Consider the following 20,957-nt stretch of genomic DNA (forward strand, 5'->3'; position numbering starts at 1 on the left):
TTATGAACACGCGATTTACGAGGATTGAGTGTATATGCAGTACAATTCCTGCTATCTGGTATCCAGACAAACGGAATACTCAGAAAAACGGGAAAATTCAAAGGCTGGTAAAAATGTCAGTAAGTTATAACTGTGCGCCAATTTGAATGGACTGCCAAACCGCCGTTTTATCGTGTCACGCGAGGCTGGGTGAAGTCGGACAAAACGAGGTGAAGTAATTTCTGGCTAATGTAAATTGCTAGTAAAGCCTCTTAACCAACCCTCCTCTCCCTCTGTTTCCACTACTTGAATTCAGTCATCCTCCACATCCTCCACAAATCACCAGTTTGCATTTTGCCACCAGACAGTAAACAAGCTCTCTTGCTGTTGTGTTACTCTGATAGACGGTAATTTCTACACTCCAAAATGCCTAAAGAGCAAACTAAATGTAAGCATGTCTTGCTTACCTTGAAACAGAAGCTGGACATATGCAACAGACTTGAAAAAGGTGAACATTATAAAACACTGATGGCTGAATATAATGTAGGAAATTCAGTGATTTATGATATCAAGGCCCAAGCATCCAAGCTCAACGAATTTTTCATGAAAAGCGAGACAAGTAAATCTATTGAAAAAAGGCATACTCTTCATTGTATGAGTGGTTTTGCTTAGAAATATCTAAGGGAGCACCTATTTCTTGTCCTCTTACACAAGAAAAAGCGAGAGAGTTTCACAGTAAAATGAATATAGAAGTTGGGTGTGATTTCAGTATTGGATAGTTAAATCATTTCAAAGACAGGCATAAAATTCATAAACCTGACAGCTCAGGAGAGAGCAAATCAGCAAACAGCAAACGCCGGTGCGTATTTCTTCCTAACAGACTGACTCTAACTTGCCCCACAAAAATTTATTTACAGCACATATGTGCCGGCAGAGATGGAAAAAAATGTTAATAGGAATGAAGGTTTACTTTGTTGGAAGAAGAAAAAATAATATGTTTGCACTTCATATATACATCATTTATTTTATTTTGTGCAAAACAACTGAGTGGCAGGTGAGGGGTGGAATGGTGGCGGTCAGTCAGGGCCGGTGTCGTATGCACAGAGTGACATGCTGGAAGTTACCTTTCTGCTCAGTGCGCATGCGCCGAGTGGCCGTTTAGCTTCTGTTTTGAAAGTATCCACGGACACCGGGACCATAAACAAAGCTCACGTGGGGGCACAGGTGTCGTGATAATTCTACAGTGCAGTCTTAACATAACATCAGTTCACCAATAAATGTTCAAGATTTTATTTCTTTATTTTTCCATTTTTATAAGTACAGTACATACAACAAATAATTCGGTAGTTAACAGAATGGACTTGTGCATTTTGCAGTACTGTGAGGCATTGCATGCACGTGCATTATGACCATGTCGTGTGTTTACGAGGAAATTTTTCAGGGGGAATCTCTTAGTGTGGCCCCTGGTGTTAGTTGTGAGTACCTGAATTGTATTTACTACTGTGATAATTATAGTCTTTGTATAGATTTGAATATCAGAAATACGGGAAAAATCCGTAACCGGGAAAGTTAATTCCCCAAGCCTTCCGGTTACCTGGAATTGTACTGTATATATATATATATATATATATATATATATATATATATATATATATATGTATGTATATATACTTTACACTCCCTCTTCCATCTTTCTTTCCTTCATTCTTTCCTCTTCCTTCTGCCTGTGGGTGACTCTACACTGAGTGACAAGCCAAATGGTTTCCTGTACACTAGGAAACCAGTTACTACATTGGGTGGTAACCATATAACCAAATTTTGGCACCTGGTGGTTTAATGGGTAATTATTATGCTCCAGTCGGATTGAGCCTGTGAAGGTTTATATCCAAGGGGTGGTTGGGGTTTGTTGCTCACGTAATGCCACTCAGGGATGAGTGAGGCTGGTCACTCTCATCTTAAATGTCAGGACCAACCGCCTAGCCCCGGGCTCCTACGCTCCTCATGGGGCAACGTAGGATTGGATGATGGATGAATGGATGGATATACTGTATATAATCAAAGCTATACACTGTATAGGATGGCTGGGAACCACTTGTATTTTTTCATCTGCTGAGACAGTCCATTCATTTCTAAAAATATTTGCTCCTTTGGCAGTGAATCCTATCCTTCAGGCAGAATTGTTTGCCACTCAGAATGTAAACCCTGAAGAAAGCAGTAAATTGATGGATATTGGAGTACAACCCACCATTGGTTGGCTCAAAGTTTTTAATGATTTCCACAGCCTTCCTGCCTTTTCACCTACCTTTTGTCCTTCATATCTTTTCTCTCCCTTTTTCATAGGCAACTTGGGTTTTATGGATGAAACAAAATTCTCATACTATGCCCTTGTGTGCATCACTGCATTCAAGGTAGCAGAGTCATGAGAAGAGGTTTTGTAGTGTTGGCTAATGTTTCTTTATGTCAGTGTGATTTTTTTTTTCTGCCAGAGAGATTAAGCTATAAGAAAGCCTAATCTAGGTCTGATAAGGACTGTTTGGGGTACTCAGGCACTGATCCTTTGAAGCCTGCATATAGAAGGTTTTATTCAATAACCTTCCATTTTCTTGAAGTGCTGTAATGGCTTCAGAAGTAGTGGGTAATAGTGTTCCACTTGGAGAGGAGCGAATGGAGAACAGTGTAGTTATGTTAGAGGTTTTGGAAGTCACAAGATAATTTCTAGAGCACTGGGGAGAGGTAATTGGCTATGAGTGGGGAAATAGTGGCAGTGGTGCAATTACATATCTTGAAACTGGGGTGTAAGCAAGCCTCACCAGTGATAGTATATCAGGGATGGAGATCTGTCATCATTGTATCTTGATAAGTAATGATGGCAGCATTGAGAAGCATGAAATGCTTGGAGGCTGATCCTCCTAAAAATTATTTATCATCAGTATGATGGACACACTTAGTCTTGGTTCAAATTTATGACTCAAAGGCAAGGGTATAGTTGAAAACAACCATTGCTATGTTATCAGGTGAGAAATGGTTTGGTTTGGGTATGTTATTGTCAGTGACATGAGTCACCACCAACATTCATTTAAGAGTTCTGTGCGGGTTCATACAAGTTCCTTGTTGCTTCACTAAGTCACTGGTAATGTGATGGATTCTGTCATGGGTAATGTGAGTTGGCAGTTATCTGATGCCACTGGCATTGTGGGGTGCAACACAGTATTTAAGTTCCCATTGCACAGAAGCATCAGACTGGGCCAGCCATGGTGGCCTTAGAGGCAAGTGCCAGATGTTGACTATCATCTATGACATTGAGGCTCTTACTATATCACCCCCCCCCCTCCCGTTTCCTTCCTCATTGTTGTCATGGGGTGGCTTCAGAGACATCTACTGGGATTTGATGCATGGGGAAGCAGTAGCAGAGTACCTTAATAGACTCAACATTGTGTGGAGCTTTGGTTGCTGGGTGGATGCCATATTTGCATCTTCACTCTGTTCTGTCCCCTTCCCTCTCCTTGAGCCCCTGTTGCTGCCTCAATTAATTTTGCAAGGCCCTTTTCTTCCGCTGTTGCTTCTTCCTTCCATTTCTCCTAGCCTCTCTGTTCTGTCATTGTTCTGTCATTGGCTTTAAATAGAATGGAATTTCCCACATTCATAAAAATTTTCATCAGTTGTCTTTAGAATGTTGCAACAGGAAGGATTAAGGTGTACCCATGGGCTATTGGCCTGGTCAGTTGTGGGGATCATGATGGTTCAGCACCACCCCAGTGTGTGGACCTCTGTGGAGGCAGAACTGATACAAGGCTACAACCTTCGGCTCCTGGGGTGTTGTTGCTTTGTGATAGGACTCTCAGCCATTGACTGTTGGCCCTGCCTTGTGCTGGGAGACTCTGCTTTCCCACACGGTATTGCACCCCTTCTTGAGTAGGGTAGGGAGTGCATTCTTGGAGCTCTGCCCCTGCTTGGGTCATTGGCCAGGCCTCTAGACTCCTGGTTCTGCCCACATGATCTTTTCTTTTTCAGTAGTCATGCTGAGCCTTTTCCTTACCACATATGATTATGAAAGTTGTCTCCAGTTCTCCCTCCCCAAGTTCTGTCAATGTTTTGACCCTGATGATGACCTCGGCTTCTTCTCCTGATACTTCTCTGGTTCTTCCTACTGTTTCCCAGCCTCAACTCACCTCTACTGCTTCATCCCACTTAACTACACCAGCTCCCACCACAAGACCCTGACATCTACAACTCTGATCACCTGTTCATCTCCTGTAGTAACTTTTGAACCTTGTTAGCCTTCACCCCCATCTCCAGCTACCCTTCCTGTTTCTTCGGCTTCCCTGTCCGATCCTCCTATTTCTTCCTGACTCACCAATCCTGTCTTGACCACCTCACTTTTTGGACCCCAGACCTGGTCTCAGTATTTTAACATCACCTCACAGATGGATGACCTCACACTTCACCTCTCTCTGTTACCCCAAGTAGGCACTGATGTTATGTTATCTGTATGAGCCAGTGGCTCTCATCTTCCTAAAGTACAAAATGCAGCCCAAGCAGAAAAAGATAAATCTTTAGTTGATCCATCAGGCAGTCCTATCTCGGTCTCTCCGGATGCACAGTTAAATTCATCCATAGGCACTGTCCGTCTCTCCTCTTGTCCTTTGGTGATAGAAACTTTGCTGACTGTTCTGAGGATATTCGACTCATTCTATTTGAACAGAGCCACCCAATTCTTTCTGCACTTTGCCACAGTATCTTTCCCCATTGATGCTGCCAACAAGCAGCTAACATTGCCAAAATTGTATTTAAATCTCACAGTCTTCCCTCCTTAGTAATCAGTGGAGGCATAGTCCTTCCTGTCAAAGAATGTGTTCCTTCCCCTCATCAGTGCACTTTCTGCTAGCATTTTGGTCATACAGCCAAGTACTATCAATCACAGGCTGTCTGCCCCAGCTATTCACAGGCTGGACATTGCATCCACATTTACATTGACCTTCCAGTCCTGCCTGAACTGTGGGGGGCATTATACAGCCTCCCACAGAATATGTCCAGTTTACATTTTTGAGATCGAAGTGTCCCATATCTGTTGGAAACTGGGCTTACCCTTAGAGAAGCACATCACTTAGGTCACTTCCCTGGCATCTCATATGTACACGTGGCCCAACCCACTCCTACGTCGCAGGTCTCCAGCTCTTCCATTGTCTCCACTTCCATACTTGTCTCCAATTCATTCTCTGCTCATGCCTCACTTCCTGGTTCCTCATCCTCTTTTTCCTCTCTTGTTAGTTCTGCTTCCTCTGCCCCACCTCCTTCCCATTCAGTATCCTCCCGCGTTTCTCTTCTTTCACCTTCTTCTTCCCAATCTACAAGCTTAAATTTGCCATTGCATCTTCTCCATCTCATATTCCTGGTCTCTCCCCCTCTCCCTCTACTGCCTGGCCTGTTCAGTGCTCCCCCTACTTCAAACAACAATGCCATAATGCTCTATTGCTGGTTCCCACTCAGCCTTTGTCTTCTCCTATGGAAGCAGAATTCCTGGAAAGTATCCTCAACTATCTTCACCTTACCCCTTCCTTGCCGGCCCTTGTCACTGCAGATATACATTCCCCCCTTCCCCACTCCCTCCTGCTTCCTCTTCTGAGCCTCCCCCTCTCATTTCACCTATCTACCCTTCACCTCCTCCTCCCTCCTCATCTGTTTCTCTCTTGTCCAGTGTCCAGCCATGCTTCCTCCAGGATCACTGCACCCTCCCTATCTTCCACGATCTCTTCCATTCTTGATTTACCTATGCCTCCTGGATACTCTTTCTCCCCCTGTGCTGTAAATGGTCTCCGCACTCCTCCCAAACTTGACTCTTTCCATTGTAACAGCACTTCTTCTGTGGAATGTTAGAGGCTTCAGTACCCATTGTATGGACCTTTGTTTCCTTATTTCCTCCCATAATCCTCATCATCTCTCCCTTCAAGAAACTTTTCTTCATATTTCTCTGGTGCCTATTTCTGGCTATGCTTTTCTTCAATCCCCTGCTTTATATGATACTGACCTACTTATTTGCAATGATGTCCCCTTTGAACATCTTTCTATTTCTTCTCCTGTCCATCATATGTCTGCTCATGCCTTTCTTCATCAGTGGATCACTGGTAGCTCTCTCTGTTTCTTTTCTTCTGTCCCTTTTGATTTTCCAAACTTTGCCTCACTCCTTTCTCTTCCTTCTATGATTCTGGTGACTTCAGTTGCTGGCATTCCCTATGAGATGACTGTAATCATTGCTAGAGGAAACCTGTCAGAACAGTTCCTATCTTCTCAAGATCTCTTCATCTGTAGCACTGGCACCTCCACTCACCTTGACCTCCATACTCATCCCTTCTCTTGTTTGGATCTGCCTCTTTACTCACCTGTGATTTCACTCAGCTTTCATTGGTTGGCATTAGCAGACAATCTTTGTAGTGATCACTTCCCCATCAAACTCTCTCTAGTGTCTTACTGTCCTCTTCCTCGTCCTCCGTCTGTTGGCAGTTCCATGCTGCTGACTGGGTGTTATTTTCTTCTCTTACAGTGCTTCCTCTTTCTTGTTCCTCTGTTTTGTCCCCTCAGGATATGTTGGCCTTCTTCCATGTCCTGGTTTTAAGTGCTGCTTTCCCTACCATTCCCCATGATATGCGACCATCAACTGCCTCACGTGTTCCGTGGTGGATTACTTTTATTTCGCGAGTACTTTGTGTGAAACATGTCGTCAGGAAAAGTTTTCGCCATAAACAGTCCATGCCTCATTGGATTCATAGTCTTCTCATATTTTGCCAAGCCTCCACTGTTTTCCATCACATCATCTGTCAGGCCATACGTTCTGCTTGGAGGGACTGTGTTTCTTCTGTTTCTGCAGATATATTTGCCTATTGCCTTAGTTTGATCCTGATGTCATAGGATACCAGGCAAAGATATCCCACCCGAAACACCGATTATTAATATCAATGGCCGGTCCATGGCAGAGTCTTCCTTAATTATGGATAGTTTGGGTAATTATTTTAGCCTTATTAGTAGTGGGTCTCATCTCTCTCCCGCATTTCATCACCTTAGATCTGATTCTGAATCCATATCAATATCTTTTACCACCAGTCTCTTTTACATTGGCATCTGAGGGAGTTCTCAACACTCCCTTCTCTCTTCATGAATTGTCATCGTCTCTTAAATCCTGTAAAAATACTACTGAAACACGTGGTGGTGTTCATTACACTATGTTACAGCATCTCTCCCCACAAGCCATGTCCTTTCTCTTGGCCTTCTATAATTAATTTTGGACTGAAAGTTTCATTCCCCCTGATTGGCATATAATGATCATCCTCCTGTTTCTTAACTTTTTAGATATAATGGTCAGTGGGGACAACAGACCCAGGTAGACTGTCAAAATGTAGCCAGAAATGAAGTTGTTGAAATGAACCTGTGAGTTACCTTTTCTGTGCCAAGTGGGTCAGGGGGCATTTGTATCTATGAAAAACAGTTGACCAGGCTAATATTTTGTTCTGTAAAATTTTGTTTTTGTCAAAAGTAAATTATTTTGTCAATGTAGTCAGACGTTTTATCTAAAGGATATGTCTGGTAAACTTGGTCACCATCCTCAAGATTACCATCCCATAGCCCTGACAAATTGTTTATGTAAACTTCTGGAACAAATGGTCAATACTCGACTCGGTGTGGCACCTTGAATCTTGTTATCTCCTTTTCCCTTAACAGTTTGGGTATTGCAAAGCATGCAACACCTTAGATCCTCTCTGTAGATTTGAATATATTATCCACTCTGCTTTTTAACTCAGTCAGCCATTGCTGTTTTTTTTTTTTTTTTTTTTTTTTATAAATAAGAAAAGGCCCATGATATTGCATGGAGATATTATATTCATTGTTCCTTTGTACTTCTTGGCAGCATAGGTGTTTTTCTTCATTTTTTTTTTTTTCCCCTCTGAACCTTTCATGTCTAAGATACCACATTTCTCCTGCCTTTCCCTGACATGAAGTTGTCCCCCCTAGGCTGCATCCTTAGTACAGTACTACCCTTTTCCTTATAGCTGTAAATGGCATTGTCTCTTCTCCCTTTTGTTTTGGTCTCTCTGTATGTTGATGAGTTTGCTATTTTCGTTGCAGATTTAGACCTGCCTTGTCTCCAGTCCCTTCTTCAGTCCTTCATTGATGCTACCTCCATATGGGCTACTACCCATGGTTTTCGTTTTTCTACTTCTAAGCATGTGCAGTAACGTTTACTCATACGTGAACCATACTGCAGCCTTCTCTTTACTTATATTACATCCCTCTTCCCTGCCGATCCTCTACCACATTTCTTGGCCTCACATTGACTCCTGGTTAAATTGGAATGCACATATTTCTTCCCTCCACTGTTCTACTCTTATCATCCTCGTTTGCTGCAAACACTGTCTCAGCCTTCATGGGGTGCTCATTGTGTCACACTTTTTCATCTTCACTCTGTCCTTTCTTTGCTTGTCTCTCATCTCATTCTTCCATTCCCTCTTCAGGTCCCCACCCTTCCTCAAGCTGTTGATATCACCTTTCTTATTCTTGAATTTCATTTATTTCATCTTTCTTCTTATTCTTCCTTTTCTGTCCAATTTACATTTTACCTTGGCTTCTGCCTCCTTCTGCAATCTGCCCTTCTTTTCTCCCTTGTTCTAAGTCTCTTCTTCCCCTAGACTCTTTTCATTTCCTTTTTCTTGAATATATATTCTGTCAGTCTTCAGCCATGTATATCTTTACTGACAGCTTCAAATTTCGCCATGGTGTTGGGTCTGCAGTTGTGTTCCCTGACTCCTCCTTCCAAAATACAGTTCCTTCCGTTGCAAGTATTCTCACTGCAGAACTCTTTGCTGTTCATTTTGCTCTGAAGTCTCTGCCTAGGATCTCTTCCTCCACCATTGTTATCTTTGATTCTCTCAGTGCACTCACTTCCGTACACATGCTGAAATGGTGAAAGTAAAGAAAGACTTAGAAACGAGTTGAAGAACAAAGCATTAAAAAGGAAGTGAAAAGAATAATCCAAAACAATCCCAAATTGGTCAAAGATTCAGCAGATATCAACAAATCTATAGTAATCATTGGTATAGAGGAGGAAGAAATAAAGAACAAGATCTCGAGAGACAAAAAGGAGATGGCAAATGTAATGAGCATATTGAAGGAAGTATCAGAGGAAATCTGTAATAAAGACATAGAGGAACACAAAAGGCTAGGAGAATATGAGAGAAATAAATCCAGGCCACTGAAAGTAACATTCCAGAGTGTAAACACTGTGGAGGAGATACTAAAAAATGCAAAGAAACTTATGGAAAAAGAGGAATTAAAAAATGTATGGATAAAAAGATGCGTAACTCAAGAGGAAAAGGAATTACTGAAAGAGAAGACGGAGGAAGCAAAAACAAAGAATGAGGGAAAATCAGAGGAGGAGAAGAACACATTTTTTTACAAAGTAATTGGATTGCTGGTACGAAAATGGTACATAACCAGGACGGATTAATAAGGAGGAAGGTAGTAGGCCCAAGTCATGACAAGTATGTAAACCAGATGATTAAACTGATGTTCTCAAATGTAGATGGAATGGTATCTAAAGTATTAGTGACGAATGATTATATCAAAGAAAATGAACCGCATATTATTTGCCTAACTGAAACAAAATTAACACCAAGGATATCAAACGATACCCTAAACCTAGAGGAATACAGTATATGGAGAAGAGATAGGAACTTAAAAAAAGGAGGAGGAATTATAATATTAACAAAGAAAAATTTGCATGTCAAAGAAATAAAACTAGATATACCCTCACAAGTAGAACTGATTGCAGTAGAGATTAATACATCAGAAGGGAAAGTAATTGTTGCAAATTAATACATGCCACCCAAATCAAACACATGGGAAAGAGGCGAATATGAAGACTGGCAGAGAGTACAATTCAGAGTTTAAGAGCATTACTACATAGAATGGAGGAGAAATATGAAAGAATTATATTAACTGGGGATTTTAATACAAATAGAAATTGGAATACTATTTATCTATCTATTGCCAGACACCATAATCCCGTAAAGGGTTGCCATTTGACACTGAGTTAGTTGCTTTACAGGGAGGGGCACCAACCCTCCACTAACCCACTTGTTGACACGTAGGGAGCACGTATGGTTTGGTTATATGGTTACCACCCAGCGTTGTAAATGGTTTCTTGGCTTACAGGAAACCATTTGGCTTGTCACTCAATGTAAAGCCACCTGTAAAGGAAAGAAAAGCAATAAGAAGTGACAGGAAAGGTAGGAGAAATACAGTAGATATAAAAAGCCAGGAAAGCTGCTGGGACCTAAAGCTCCTGGACCTCATGCAGGAGTTTTTCCTAACACAACAAGTAAAGGAAAGTACCAGAAAAAGAGGACTTGATGTACCATCAGTATTAGATCTTATATTTACTAGGCAAGAAAACGATATTGACAGTATAATGTATCAACCTCCATTCAGTAAAAGCGACCATGCAGTACTAGATTACAACTTCAGGATTGCATATGACATTGTTAACAGTAATGAAAGGTACAAAAAGAGCCTAAACAACAAAAAGAGAAACTACCATGATCTCAAGAAGGACTTCTTAGAAATAGATTAGGTAAATGAGCTTAGAGGACAAGATTTAAATGTTATATATAAAAAATTCTGTGAACCTTATGAAATAGGAGTCCAAAATTATACCCCACAGCACAAAGAAGCAGAAAAGAAAAAAAAGAAATGGTTTAATCTATCTATCTATCTATATACCTAGGCTGCTTCCCCCAAGGAAAGGGAGGTAGCTGAGACAAGACGACACACTCCCCATTTACTCATCCATTCAAACACATTCATTCGCATCTTAGCCCCAAAGGGGAGAACGGACAGATCCTCACCGCACCACACCGCACAAGGGTCAACTGCGCAATGCAATCAGTGACATCCACAGCAGGGCCCGACAGCAGATCTGGTTTACCCCTGCCACATCATGACAGTCCCATCCCCTTACCCGCACCTGACCTGACTAGCTGATCAGACCAAATGCGGGAGAATATCCCCTCAGGGCTGCGTCACCACTTATTCATTCACAATTTCTCTCCATTTATTTCTGTCATGCACAGCCACTCTTCCTTGCTCAACAGACATCCCTCTTGCATCCAGCGCTCTCTTCACACTGTCCATCCATCCTGTTCGTGGTCTTCCTCTCAGCCTTACACCTCTCACATCAGATCTAGTTATCTTTTTCACCAATCGCTCATTATCCATTCTCTCCATATGCCCAAACCATCGCAACACCCTCTGCTCAACTCTACCAGCCATCTCCCGAACAACTCCAGTTTAATACAGAATGTAAAAAATCTAAAGACAAAAGAGACTTGTTGTGGAATAGATACAGAAGACACAGTAGGGAGACGGCATATAACAACTATAAACAGGCAAGAAACGAATATACAAGAATAAGGAGACAAGCCCAAAGACAGTTTGAGGAAGACATCATAAATAAAAGTAGTGATCAACCGAAGCTATTTCACAGCTACATCCGAAGCAAAACCAAAGTAAAAGATAAAATACAGTCCGTTACGGATGAAGGGATCATCCATACTCAAGAGAAAGATATTTGTGAAGCACTAAATAAGAATGTCCAATCAGTTTTTGTAGAAGAAATTAATCTTGAGAGGGATGATATGGATCATACATGCCCAATCATATTACCAGATATACAAATATCAGAAAAAGAAATACAGGAGGAGTTAAGTAAATTAGACAAAGGAAAAGCAAATGGTCCTGATGAAATTTCATGTTGGGTGCTACATGAATGTGCAAAGAAGTTAAGTAAACCATTATCTTTAATATTCAAGGAATCCTTAGATCAAGGTAAACTACCTGATATTTGGAAGAAAGCAAACATTGTTCCCTTATTCAGGAAGGAAATAGACAAAATTCTGTCACCTACTCACCAGTATCACTAACCAGTGTTGTAAGCAAGATATTAGGAAAGCTGGTAAGAAAAGTTTGGGTAAATCATCTAGAACACAATATGATAACAGAAGGACAGTTTGGTTTCAGAAAGGGAAAATCATGTGTTACTAATCTGTTGAGCTACTATGATAGAGTTGCAGAAACATTGCAGAACAGAGAAGGATGGGTGGACAGTATTTATCTAGATTTCAAGAAAGCATTTGACAGAGTACCACACCAAAGACTTTTATGGAAACTGTACCATCGAGGAGGAGTCTGAAGCAAACTGTACTGTTGGATACAAGATTTTCTCAGAAAAAGAGAAATGAGAACAGTACTAAGAGGAAATTACTCGTCATGGAGGGAAGTGACTAGTGGAGTTCCACAGGGCTCAGTGCTGGCACCAGTTATGTTTTTAGTGTATATAAATGACATAGTAACATTGGAAATGAAGACTATCTAAATATATTTGCTGATGATGCAAAAATACAAAGGAGAATTACTAACACAGACTCTTGTAAAGAGCTACAAGAAGACTTAAATAAACTTCATGAATGGAGTAATACATGGCAAGTGGAATTCAATGTGGACAAGTGTCATGTAATCAAGTTTGGTAAAAGTGGAAAAAGACCTGATTGGAATTATAAGTTAGGAAGTAAAACCCTACACATATCAGAAAGAGAGAAGGACCTAGGTGTGATTATCAATAACAGACTATCTCCAGCTGACCACATCAGTGAGAAGGTATGGAACATGTATACACTGCTTGCAAATATGAGAGTAGTATTCACTTACATAAATGAAGACATGCTGAGAAAGATAATAACATTATTCATCAGACCAACCCTGGAGTATGCATCAGTAGTCTGGAATCCTTATTTCAAAAAACATATAGATAAGATTGAAAAAGTTCAAAGGGCTGCTACAAGATGGGTACTAAGCCTCAGGGATCTAAGCTATGAAAAAAGACTAGATAAACTAAATCTACCAACACTACAGGAGAGAAGGAAAAGAGGAGACATGATATGCTATATAAATGGATTTTGGGGAAGGAGAAAATAGACATAAATGAATATATAACCTATGGGGAAGCATCAACAAGAGGACACTGCATAAAAAGAGAGGCGATAAAAACGTAAGGAAATTTAGTTTCCCAAATAGGGCAGTTGATCAGTGGAATGCACTACCAAATGAAATAGTGTGTGTCAAAACAATTCATAAATTTAAGGAGATGTATGATAAAAATGGTTTAAGACACGGGACAGTATGAGCTTGACTCATTCCTGTAAAAATACAATTAGGTAAGAACATGTCTTCTTATCCTCTAATCACTCAAATGCAGGAATGGCTGTTCTGCCTTTCTGTTTGGAAGAAGTCAGTTATCGTCTGCTGGGTTCCTAGCGAAATTGGAATTACAGGTAACAAACAAGCTTACTCGTTGGTATGTTTTGCTGCTCTCTGCTAGGTACCTTCTCTGTCCTATTCATGCTTTTGATTGTTTCCCTCTTCTGACCCGTCTCTTCCATGAATGTTGGCAGTCTTCATGGAACCTGAGGTTCACAGCAAACTTGATGGTGTTAAACTCTCAGTTCTTCCCAGGAACACATCAACCCACCTCAGTCGTCGATGGGAAACTATCTTTGCATGTCTTCTCTCGGGGTGTACCAGCCTCAGTCATGGTCATTTATGAGCCATGACCCTTAGCCTGCCTGTTCACATTGTTAACTAACCTATCACTATTCATTACCATTTTCTTAATTGCTCATCTACACTCTAACACTGACTCTCAGCATCCCCCTTGCTTTCCTCACTGCATTGGCCCACACAGGTTGCTGATTTCCAAGGTGACTCTCCCACTGTTTCTATTTCCAGTATTATCACTTTTCTTACTGGTTTTCACATCATATATTTAATATACTTGTAATTATTTCCCTGTCTCCCTTCTGTCTTAGAGACATAAAGCCATATTATGGCTTGGTGCTAGTTTTTCATTATTCCTTTCATTCTTTCATTCTTATTATATCATTTTCTTTGGCCAATAATGGGAGATATGGGACACCTTTACACATTACTGACATCAGGAGCAGTCTACAGATGGTTGGTGTATTTAGGGTCATTATCATATTGCAGTAGTCTTGGTTAACCAGGAAACCTGGAGAATTTACCAGCCCAGTTACCAAATTTTTCCCTGGATGTCCGATATACTGTACTCATATACATAGGCTTTATCATTGCAGTATATACAATACTCACCACTCATATCTGGGGCCACACTAATAGATTCCATTAGAAACATTATCTCCTAAACACATCCCCTAGATGTAAAACACATGATTGCAGTGTCTTGCAGTTGTGCAAAATTTACATGGTAGGCTGATTTTGTTAAATAATATTTATTAGTTTATTCATCAAAACATGGAAAAATAAACTAAAGGAATAAATTTTGGGCATTTATTAGTGAACTCATGATTCGGAAAGAAATGTACAGCACAATGATTATGCCTCCCATGCTCACATGTCAGATGTACAGTAATCGCATATCCAAACATGCATTATATGAACCTCAACATTTTCCAAATCTCCAAACTGAATAATTAACAAAATAAACAAATAATATATATACGAAAGATAATTTTGCGCGCGTGGCGAAGCTCATGCTGTGGCCAGTAGGTGGCAAAGCAAACAATAACCTTCCACCCCTGTGCCAAAGGCTGGGAAAGTCAGGGAAGCCTTTGTGACCCTCATTGATTACTGTGAGCACCCAAATGCTACACCACCCATCCAAAAGGCCTCACACTCCCTCCGAGAACTTCATGACCTGTTCATCAGAAGTCAGAGCAAACAGGCGTTCAAGCAAACAACAGCTGGCAACTTCTTCAAACAGTTGACAACGTCTTCAAGCCAAGCACTTCAGTATCATCGCCATCATCATTGCATACACTGCCATGCAGCCAAGCATCCACCTCAACAGCACCTCATTCAGCCACAATACCCATGAGTGATGATGACAGTGGGGATGAAATTGAGGAGGCAGGCATGTAAATTGGTGAGTAATGTAATGCACCTATATTTTACAGACAATTTATGCCTAAAATACTATATTTGTCATTATCCGAATTTTTTGCAGTTCAGTATCTGACCCTCTTTTGGCCCAACTAGTTTGGATACACAAGTTATTATTGTACATACTGTTGCGGCCCACGCATTTCTTACCTGACCACTGTCACTCCACCCATCACTCGCCACTCAGCTGTTTTGCAGGCAATAAAATAAATATGTAGGAATTGCAAACTCAAGTATCTTGTCCAACAAAACAAACCATTTCTATCAACTAGACTTTGTCTTTTCTGCCAGTGCAAATGCATTCTATGATGGATTTATACACACGAGTAAATCAGTCTTAGAACGCATTTGCATTGGCAACGAAGATAAAATCTAGGTGATAGATATGAAGGTTTAGTTTGCTAGACACAATAACTGTGCTTGCAATTCCAATTTATTAATTTTATTATATGCAAAACAGTGTAGTGGCAAGCAAGGAGTGGAGTGAGTGGTCAGGTAAGGAAGAAGTGGGTGGGCCATGACTGTATATACAGCTGATGTGTGAGCAAGGGAGTTATGATAATTTTACTGTACATTTCTTTCCAAATCGTCAGTTCAGCAATAAATGCTCAAGATTTGTTCTTTAATTTATTTTTCCATGTTTTTATGAATATAATAATAATATTTAACAAAATGGACTTGGTCAAGGTAAAGATACTGCAACCTCGTGTGGAGTTAGAGTAGGTTCACGAGGTAGAAAACCATACCTATACTACACATTTTTGTCCAAGGAATGATATGGCCTTTTTCAGTGGATTTATTCTCCTTGCTTTTGATGATAAATTCTTTGAGCTTGGTTCCCTGGGACTTGATATTATAAATCGTGGAATTTCCTGTGTCAGAGTTTGTCATCAGTGTCATAATATTGTTCTCCTTTTTCAAGTCTTGTCCACCTTCTGTTTCAAGGTGAGCACAAATCACTGTAAGCTTAGTTTGCACTTAAAGCATCAGAGTGTGTAGAAATCACCGTCTATCATGACATGACAACTCAACAGCAAGAGTGCCTGCCAACTGACAAGCACCTTTAAGCAGACTGGTGATTTGTGGAAGTAGTATGGAGGGTGATCGAATTAAGGAGGGGAGGATAGGGGAAGGGGATTAACTAGGAAACAACCTTGACCAGAAATGCCTGCACTTCACATTGCCCGACTTCTCCCAGTCTCATGTGACACGCGACTACCCTCTGAAGGGGTGGACATTAAAAGTGTCGCACACTGTTATATTTTTATATATCTGCCGTAAATTTTCCCAGTTGCCTGATAATTCCAGTTATCTAAATACCAGATATCTGGGATTGTACTGTACTGTATATGGCATTACATACACAAAAGCAACAGAAGAATTCTTTGAAGAGGATCTGTGTAGATGCTGCATTATGCCACTTGGGTGGAATGGCTAATATGCTGTATATTGTGAGAATACATCTAACAGGTTTAATAGCAGACTTATAGCTAAATATATGAGGAAGGGACCCATAATACTGACAAATGCTTGCTCCCACTTACAGGTAACATGCAAGTTATGTATCCCTAATTTTTTATTTTTTATCTTTATCTTTCCCTGTAGGTCTATTAAATTTTATGTCAGTTAACACCAAACAATTTATTCAACTTTGAACATCATTTACTTTTTATTCTGTCAATCACCAGGCTCTTTTGTGAATCATGGGTGAGATGTACAGACAGAGACAAGTATCTTCCCAAACTTTGGCTGATACATATTGGTAGTGGAAAAGCTGAACCATCTGAAATATGCACAAGTAGAGATAGGGTTTTCATTGTATTTCATCAGTTGTACATTTCTTTAGATGGAATTGGGAAGATAGTTGTTTCTTTGAGTTTACCTGACTGGAAAGGCTAGATGGACCTTATTGTTGTGAGATGGCTATACATTTCCATCCATCCATCCATTGCCAGACGCCATGTATCCCAGACGGGGTGGCCAATGGCTTAGAGTTAATTGTTTTACAGGGAGGGGCACTAATCCTCCACCAACCCCACTTGACACGTATGGATGCCAACAGCATCTGGTGTTCCCAGGCGGTCACCCATCCAAGTACTAACCAGACCCACATTTAAACTTCATATAATTTACTGACTGTACTGTAATATGATGTGATCGTTAGTTTATCCTCTTAAAACCAAATTCAAGAACTATGTAGTTAAAAATTAGTCAGTTCCATTCACAGTTAAATACTGTATTTACAAAAAACTGAATCATAATATTAATTTTTTCTTATGGCAGGAAGCTGAAAGCGTTTATCTGGGATAGTTCGAGGTTAGAGTATGAAGCGGCCCAGGACTGTGAGCTGGTGACTGCAGGAGAGTTGTTTGGTCGGTCAGGGTATGGTATTGGCCTAAAGAAGAACTCTCCCTGGGCTGATCGTGTTACACTCGCCATCTTAGAGTTTCATGAGAGTGGGTACATGGAGGAGTTGGACAATAAGTGGATATTACAAAACCAGGAGGATAATTGCAACACTGATGAAAAAGCACCTGCCACACTAGGTCTCAAGAATATGGCAGGAGTGTTCATTCTCGTAGCAGCAGGCATACTGGGTGGCATAGGTCTCATCATCATTGAAATCATTTACAAGAAGCACCAGATTCGCAAGCAAACACGCCTAGAGATTGCACGCCAGGCAGTCTATAGGTGGAGGGGTGCGGTTGAGGTTAGTCATCTGTGAAATTAAGAAGACATTCACTAGTGATATTTTACTGATTAATAAGATGACACATGATAATGTGTATAATTTATTAATTAAGAATGAGATCATTTACTGATATGTCACTTGTGTTGCAGAAGAGAAAGACCCTGCGAGCCTCCATGACGAACCAGAGAAGGCTGAAGGCAAATGGAGTCAACGAGCCCTCAGTGATCTGTGTCAATGTGGAGGAAGGAGGGGGAGGGGGAGGAGGAGGGGGAGGGGGAGGAGGAGGAGGTGGTGGTGGTGGTGGTGGTGGCGGTGGTGGTGGTGGCAGTGGTGGTGGTGGTGGCAGTGGTGGTGGCGGTGGTGCTGGGGGTGGCAGTGGGGCTGGAGCTGGGGCAGCAGCTGGGGTTGGGGCTGAGGCTGCAGCTGTGGCCCAGGCTGTGATGGTGAGCTCCTCAGAGACTGTCCCTGCTGCCACCTCATCAACAAAATTATCATCCTTTGGCTTGTCACTGATGCGTCCTGTTCCAACGGTACCTGCCCCTCCTTCACCCCCAGGACACCTCCCTGAAGTGCCCCCTGCCCCGCCAGCGCCACGCTGGGGCAACGACATTCGTCAACGGCACATCACTTCGGCTCAGGATGAAGGTCTGCCCCCGCCTCCTCCGCCCCCAGCTGGTGTGGACACAATGCGACTGCAGGCCTCATACAAGAACTTATTTGGCCCCGACCCGCCTGATCTGGTGGCGTGAGCGGCATTGTCAGCGCCTATGGGGCCTCTGTATCAGAGGTAGCCAGGCTGACAGGGGCGGGGGACCCTGATGGGGAGGCCCACTCTCTCCCCTCTGTGTTACGTCCACTGGGCGGCGCCCCGGGCCATGCCTCCCTCGGGCTAAGTGCTGAGGGCCATCAGTGGCTCTCAGACCAGGCCAGGGGGCACTTACTACGCTTCTCACTCGTCAACAACATTGTACATTGTATAAAACCATGAACATTTTTAACATGTTATAAGTGGGTCATGGAGCCTTGACCATCCCGACTTTAATTGTTTATTTTGGTATAACACATTCACCTGCCCAGGGGCAGATAACAAACTGTGACATAGTTGAGTTCCCCACACACAATAGGTCACGAGGGAGTGCACGTGTTTGTGTGGTTGTTTGTATGTATGAATGTTAGATCAGATGACATGAAGACCCTCGATTTGTGGCCCAGTAGTGAGGGACACACCTATTGTCCTCCCATCCTCACCCTCATCAGATTTTGTTTCTTGTTTTTAACTAGGGAGCATGAGTGTGGACCCCCAGATGGTGTGCAGGGTTAGTGCTGGATATGAGGCTGGGACTGGTGCTGTGATGACGGCCAAAGCAAGGCTGGGTGTTGACAGTGGCCATATGAGGGATGTATCATCCTGAGTCACTCCTTGGGCCGGCCTGGGTGAGTGACAGGCCAGCAGGCAGAACACCAACCTTTCTGGACACCTCAAGCCCAAAATTGTGTACTTTAGAAAAAAATCATCAAAATCACAATGTTTGCAGCAACTGAAAACTTTCCTCATTAACAGAAAGATGCTTGGTTTTAAGTGGTGTGTAACAATGCTGTGTAAAATCCTGTTAGCCCAGTACCCTAGCCATCATCCTTCCTCCCTCTTCACCCCCTCCTGCCACACTCCTGGTCCCACCATGCAAACTTTTTCTGTTTGACCTCATATGGCCCTGCTAAATATCTGGAATCTACATTGTTGATGATACGCTTATTATCGTTGTGTGTTGTGAAAACGGACACGAGAACACGCCCACACAGACAGAAGTGGCAGCCTCACCAGGTGGCAACTGAGGAGTGTGGTGTGGCACTCTTGTTCCCGCCACTGTTTGTATGTATACACTTATTTGTAATACCTGAGGCTGATGATTCAAGGATTTTGACTGAAAATACCAATAAGGAAAGGCTCTTTATGGAAACAAAAGATAACACTGATTATGCTTATAAACTTAGTTGATAATGTTTAGAAACAAGTTAGCAGAATAAATTGTTAAAGAAATTAATAGTCACTATGATTTCCATCACATGCTCATTACTAAATAAGATAGGCCAAGTGGGTGAGGAACCAGTGGCATGTGAGCAGCGTGAGGATTAACAACCACACTGCTGCCCACTAGTGAGTGATGCAATAAGGAATGAGAAACAGCCTTATGACACCACTACTAAAGGGTGAGAATAACCTATTACTGTGGCATAGTACAGTGTTTAGTATGTGAGACTTTGGATGTATGAATGTGTGTGTGTTTGATACCAAGGACCCAGAATGGAGCTAAAAATAAAAATAATAGTAATAATTATATGTAATATGAGTTGTGGCTTCATAAATTTTGTTATATGCTCATTTTTGCTTGGAATGTTCTTCCATATGAGTGGCAGTTTTACATATAGCACAAAAAGAAATGACTTCAGTCCATAAATAGTGATAAGTTAATAAATTTTAATCACACTCCGAAATCTACCAGTCCATTTTTTCTTAGGTGATGATGTAAAAAAGCCAAGTTAGTGTTATTTTTATTCATTTCAGCATGTTTTCATTTTAAACATTTTCGTTTTAAACATTCTACATGAACTATAATCTCGATGCACCAAAACCTCTTACAGTATATATATAATAATTTATATACATGTACAAAATACTGGATAATGCTGGATTATTACAAATACAGTAATTCACTTCACCTGTGTAAGTAAAAACTAGAGTACAGTACTTTAATTGCATACATTAATTCCATATGGTACATAACAGCAAAGTACACATAAAGCTTGGGTACTTCGCTTCTGACTACCATAATATGTTGTCCTTTTCTGTCCCCCTTTCTCTATGATATGGTGTACAGCATTTAAACTTTGTTAAAAGAAATATGTCATGCTGTACGAAGAGTGCTTGTTTTGCAAGTGAAACAGTAAGTTACCACATCTTTAAGAAAGTACTGTTTGGTATGATTGTATTTAAAATTATTTTATATGACACTTACCAGTCATGTATATAGCCACTGTACTTTACTGAGCTAAGAAATAATATACAGCAATGGGAAGGCAGAATAAAAGAAACTGTTTTAGCATATGTAACAAGTGTGATCAGGTATCATTACAGTTGCCCAGAAAAGATTATTCCCCTGTTGTTTTGAAACCCCAACTAATAAACTTCACTGAAGTATAAGGTTAGTACTGAACACGTAACTAAAAAATCTGAGGTAAAACTGTTTGGAAAAGAAATGTGTTTTTCTTC

The 20,957-nt window shown here is 41.2% G+C and overlaps 1 protein-coding gene across 1 annotated transcript in view; it reads left to right on the forward strand.

Moving 5' to 3' along the window:
* LOC145415052 (glutamate [NMDA] receptor subunit 1-like) overlaps positions 1 to 18,859 on the forward strand; it is a 117,864-nt gene extending 99,005 nt beyond the window's left edge. The window contains exons 6-8 of the mRNA XM_080284467.1: positions 17,281 to 17,707; positions 17,839 to 18,097; positions 18,194 to 18,859. Of these exons, the coding sequence (XP_080140593.1) occupies positions 17,281 to 17,707; positions 17,839 to 18,097; positions 18,194 to 18,438 (931 nt within the window). The 3' untranslated portion in view covers positions 18,439 to 18,859. The remainder of the gene's footprint in view (positions 1 to 17,280; positions 17,708 to 17,838; positions 18,098 to 18,193) is intronic.
* Positions 18,860 to 20,957: the final 2,098 nt, after the last annotated feature.

This window comes from Coenobita brevimanus, chromosome 101, assembly GCF_032717465.1.
Source record: "Coenobita brevimanus isolate Jiangsu-jjx chromosome 101, ASM3271746v2, whole genome shotgun sequence".
In the NCBI taxonomy this organism is placed as follows: Eukaryota; Metazoa; Arthropoda; class Malacostraca; order Decapoda; family Coenobitidae; genus Coenobita; species Coenobita brevimanus.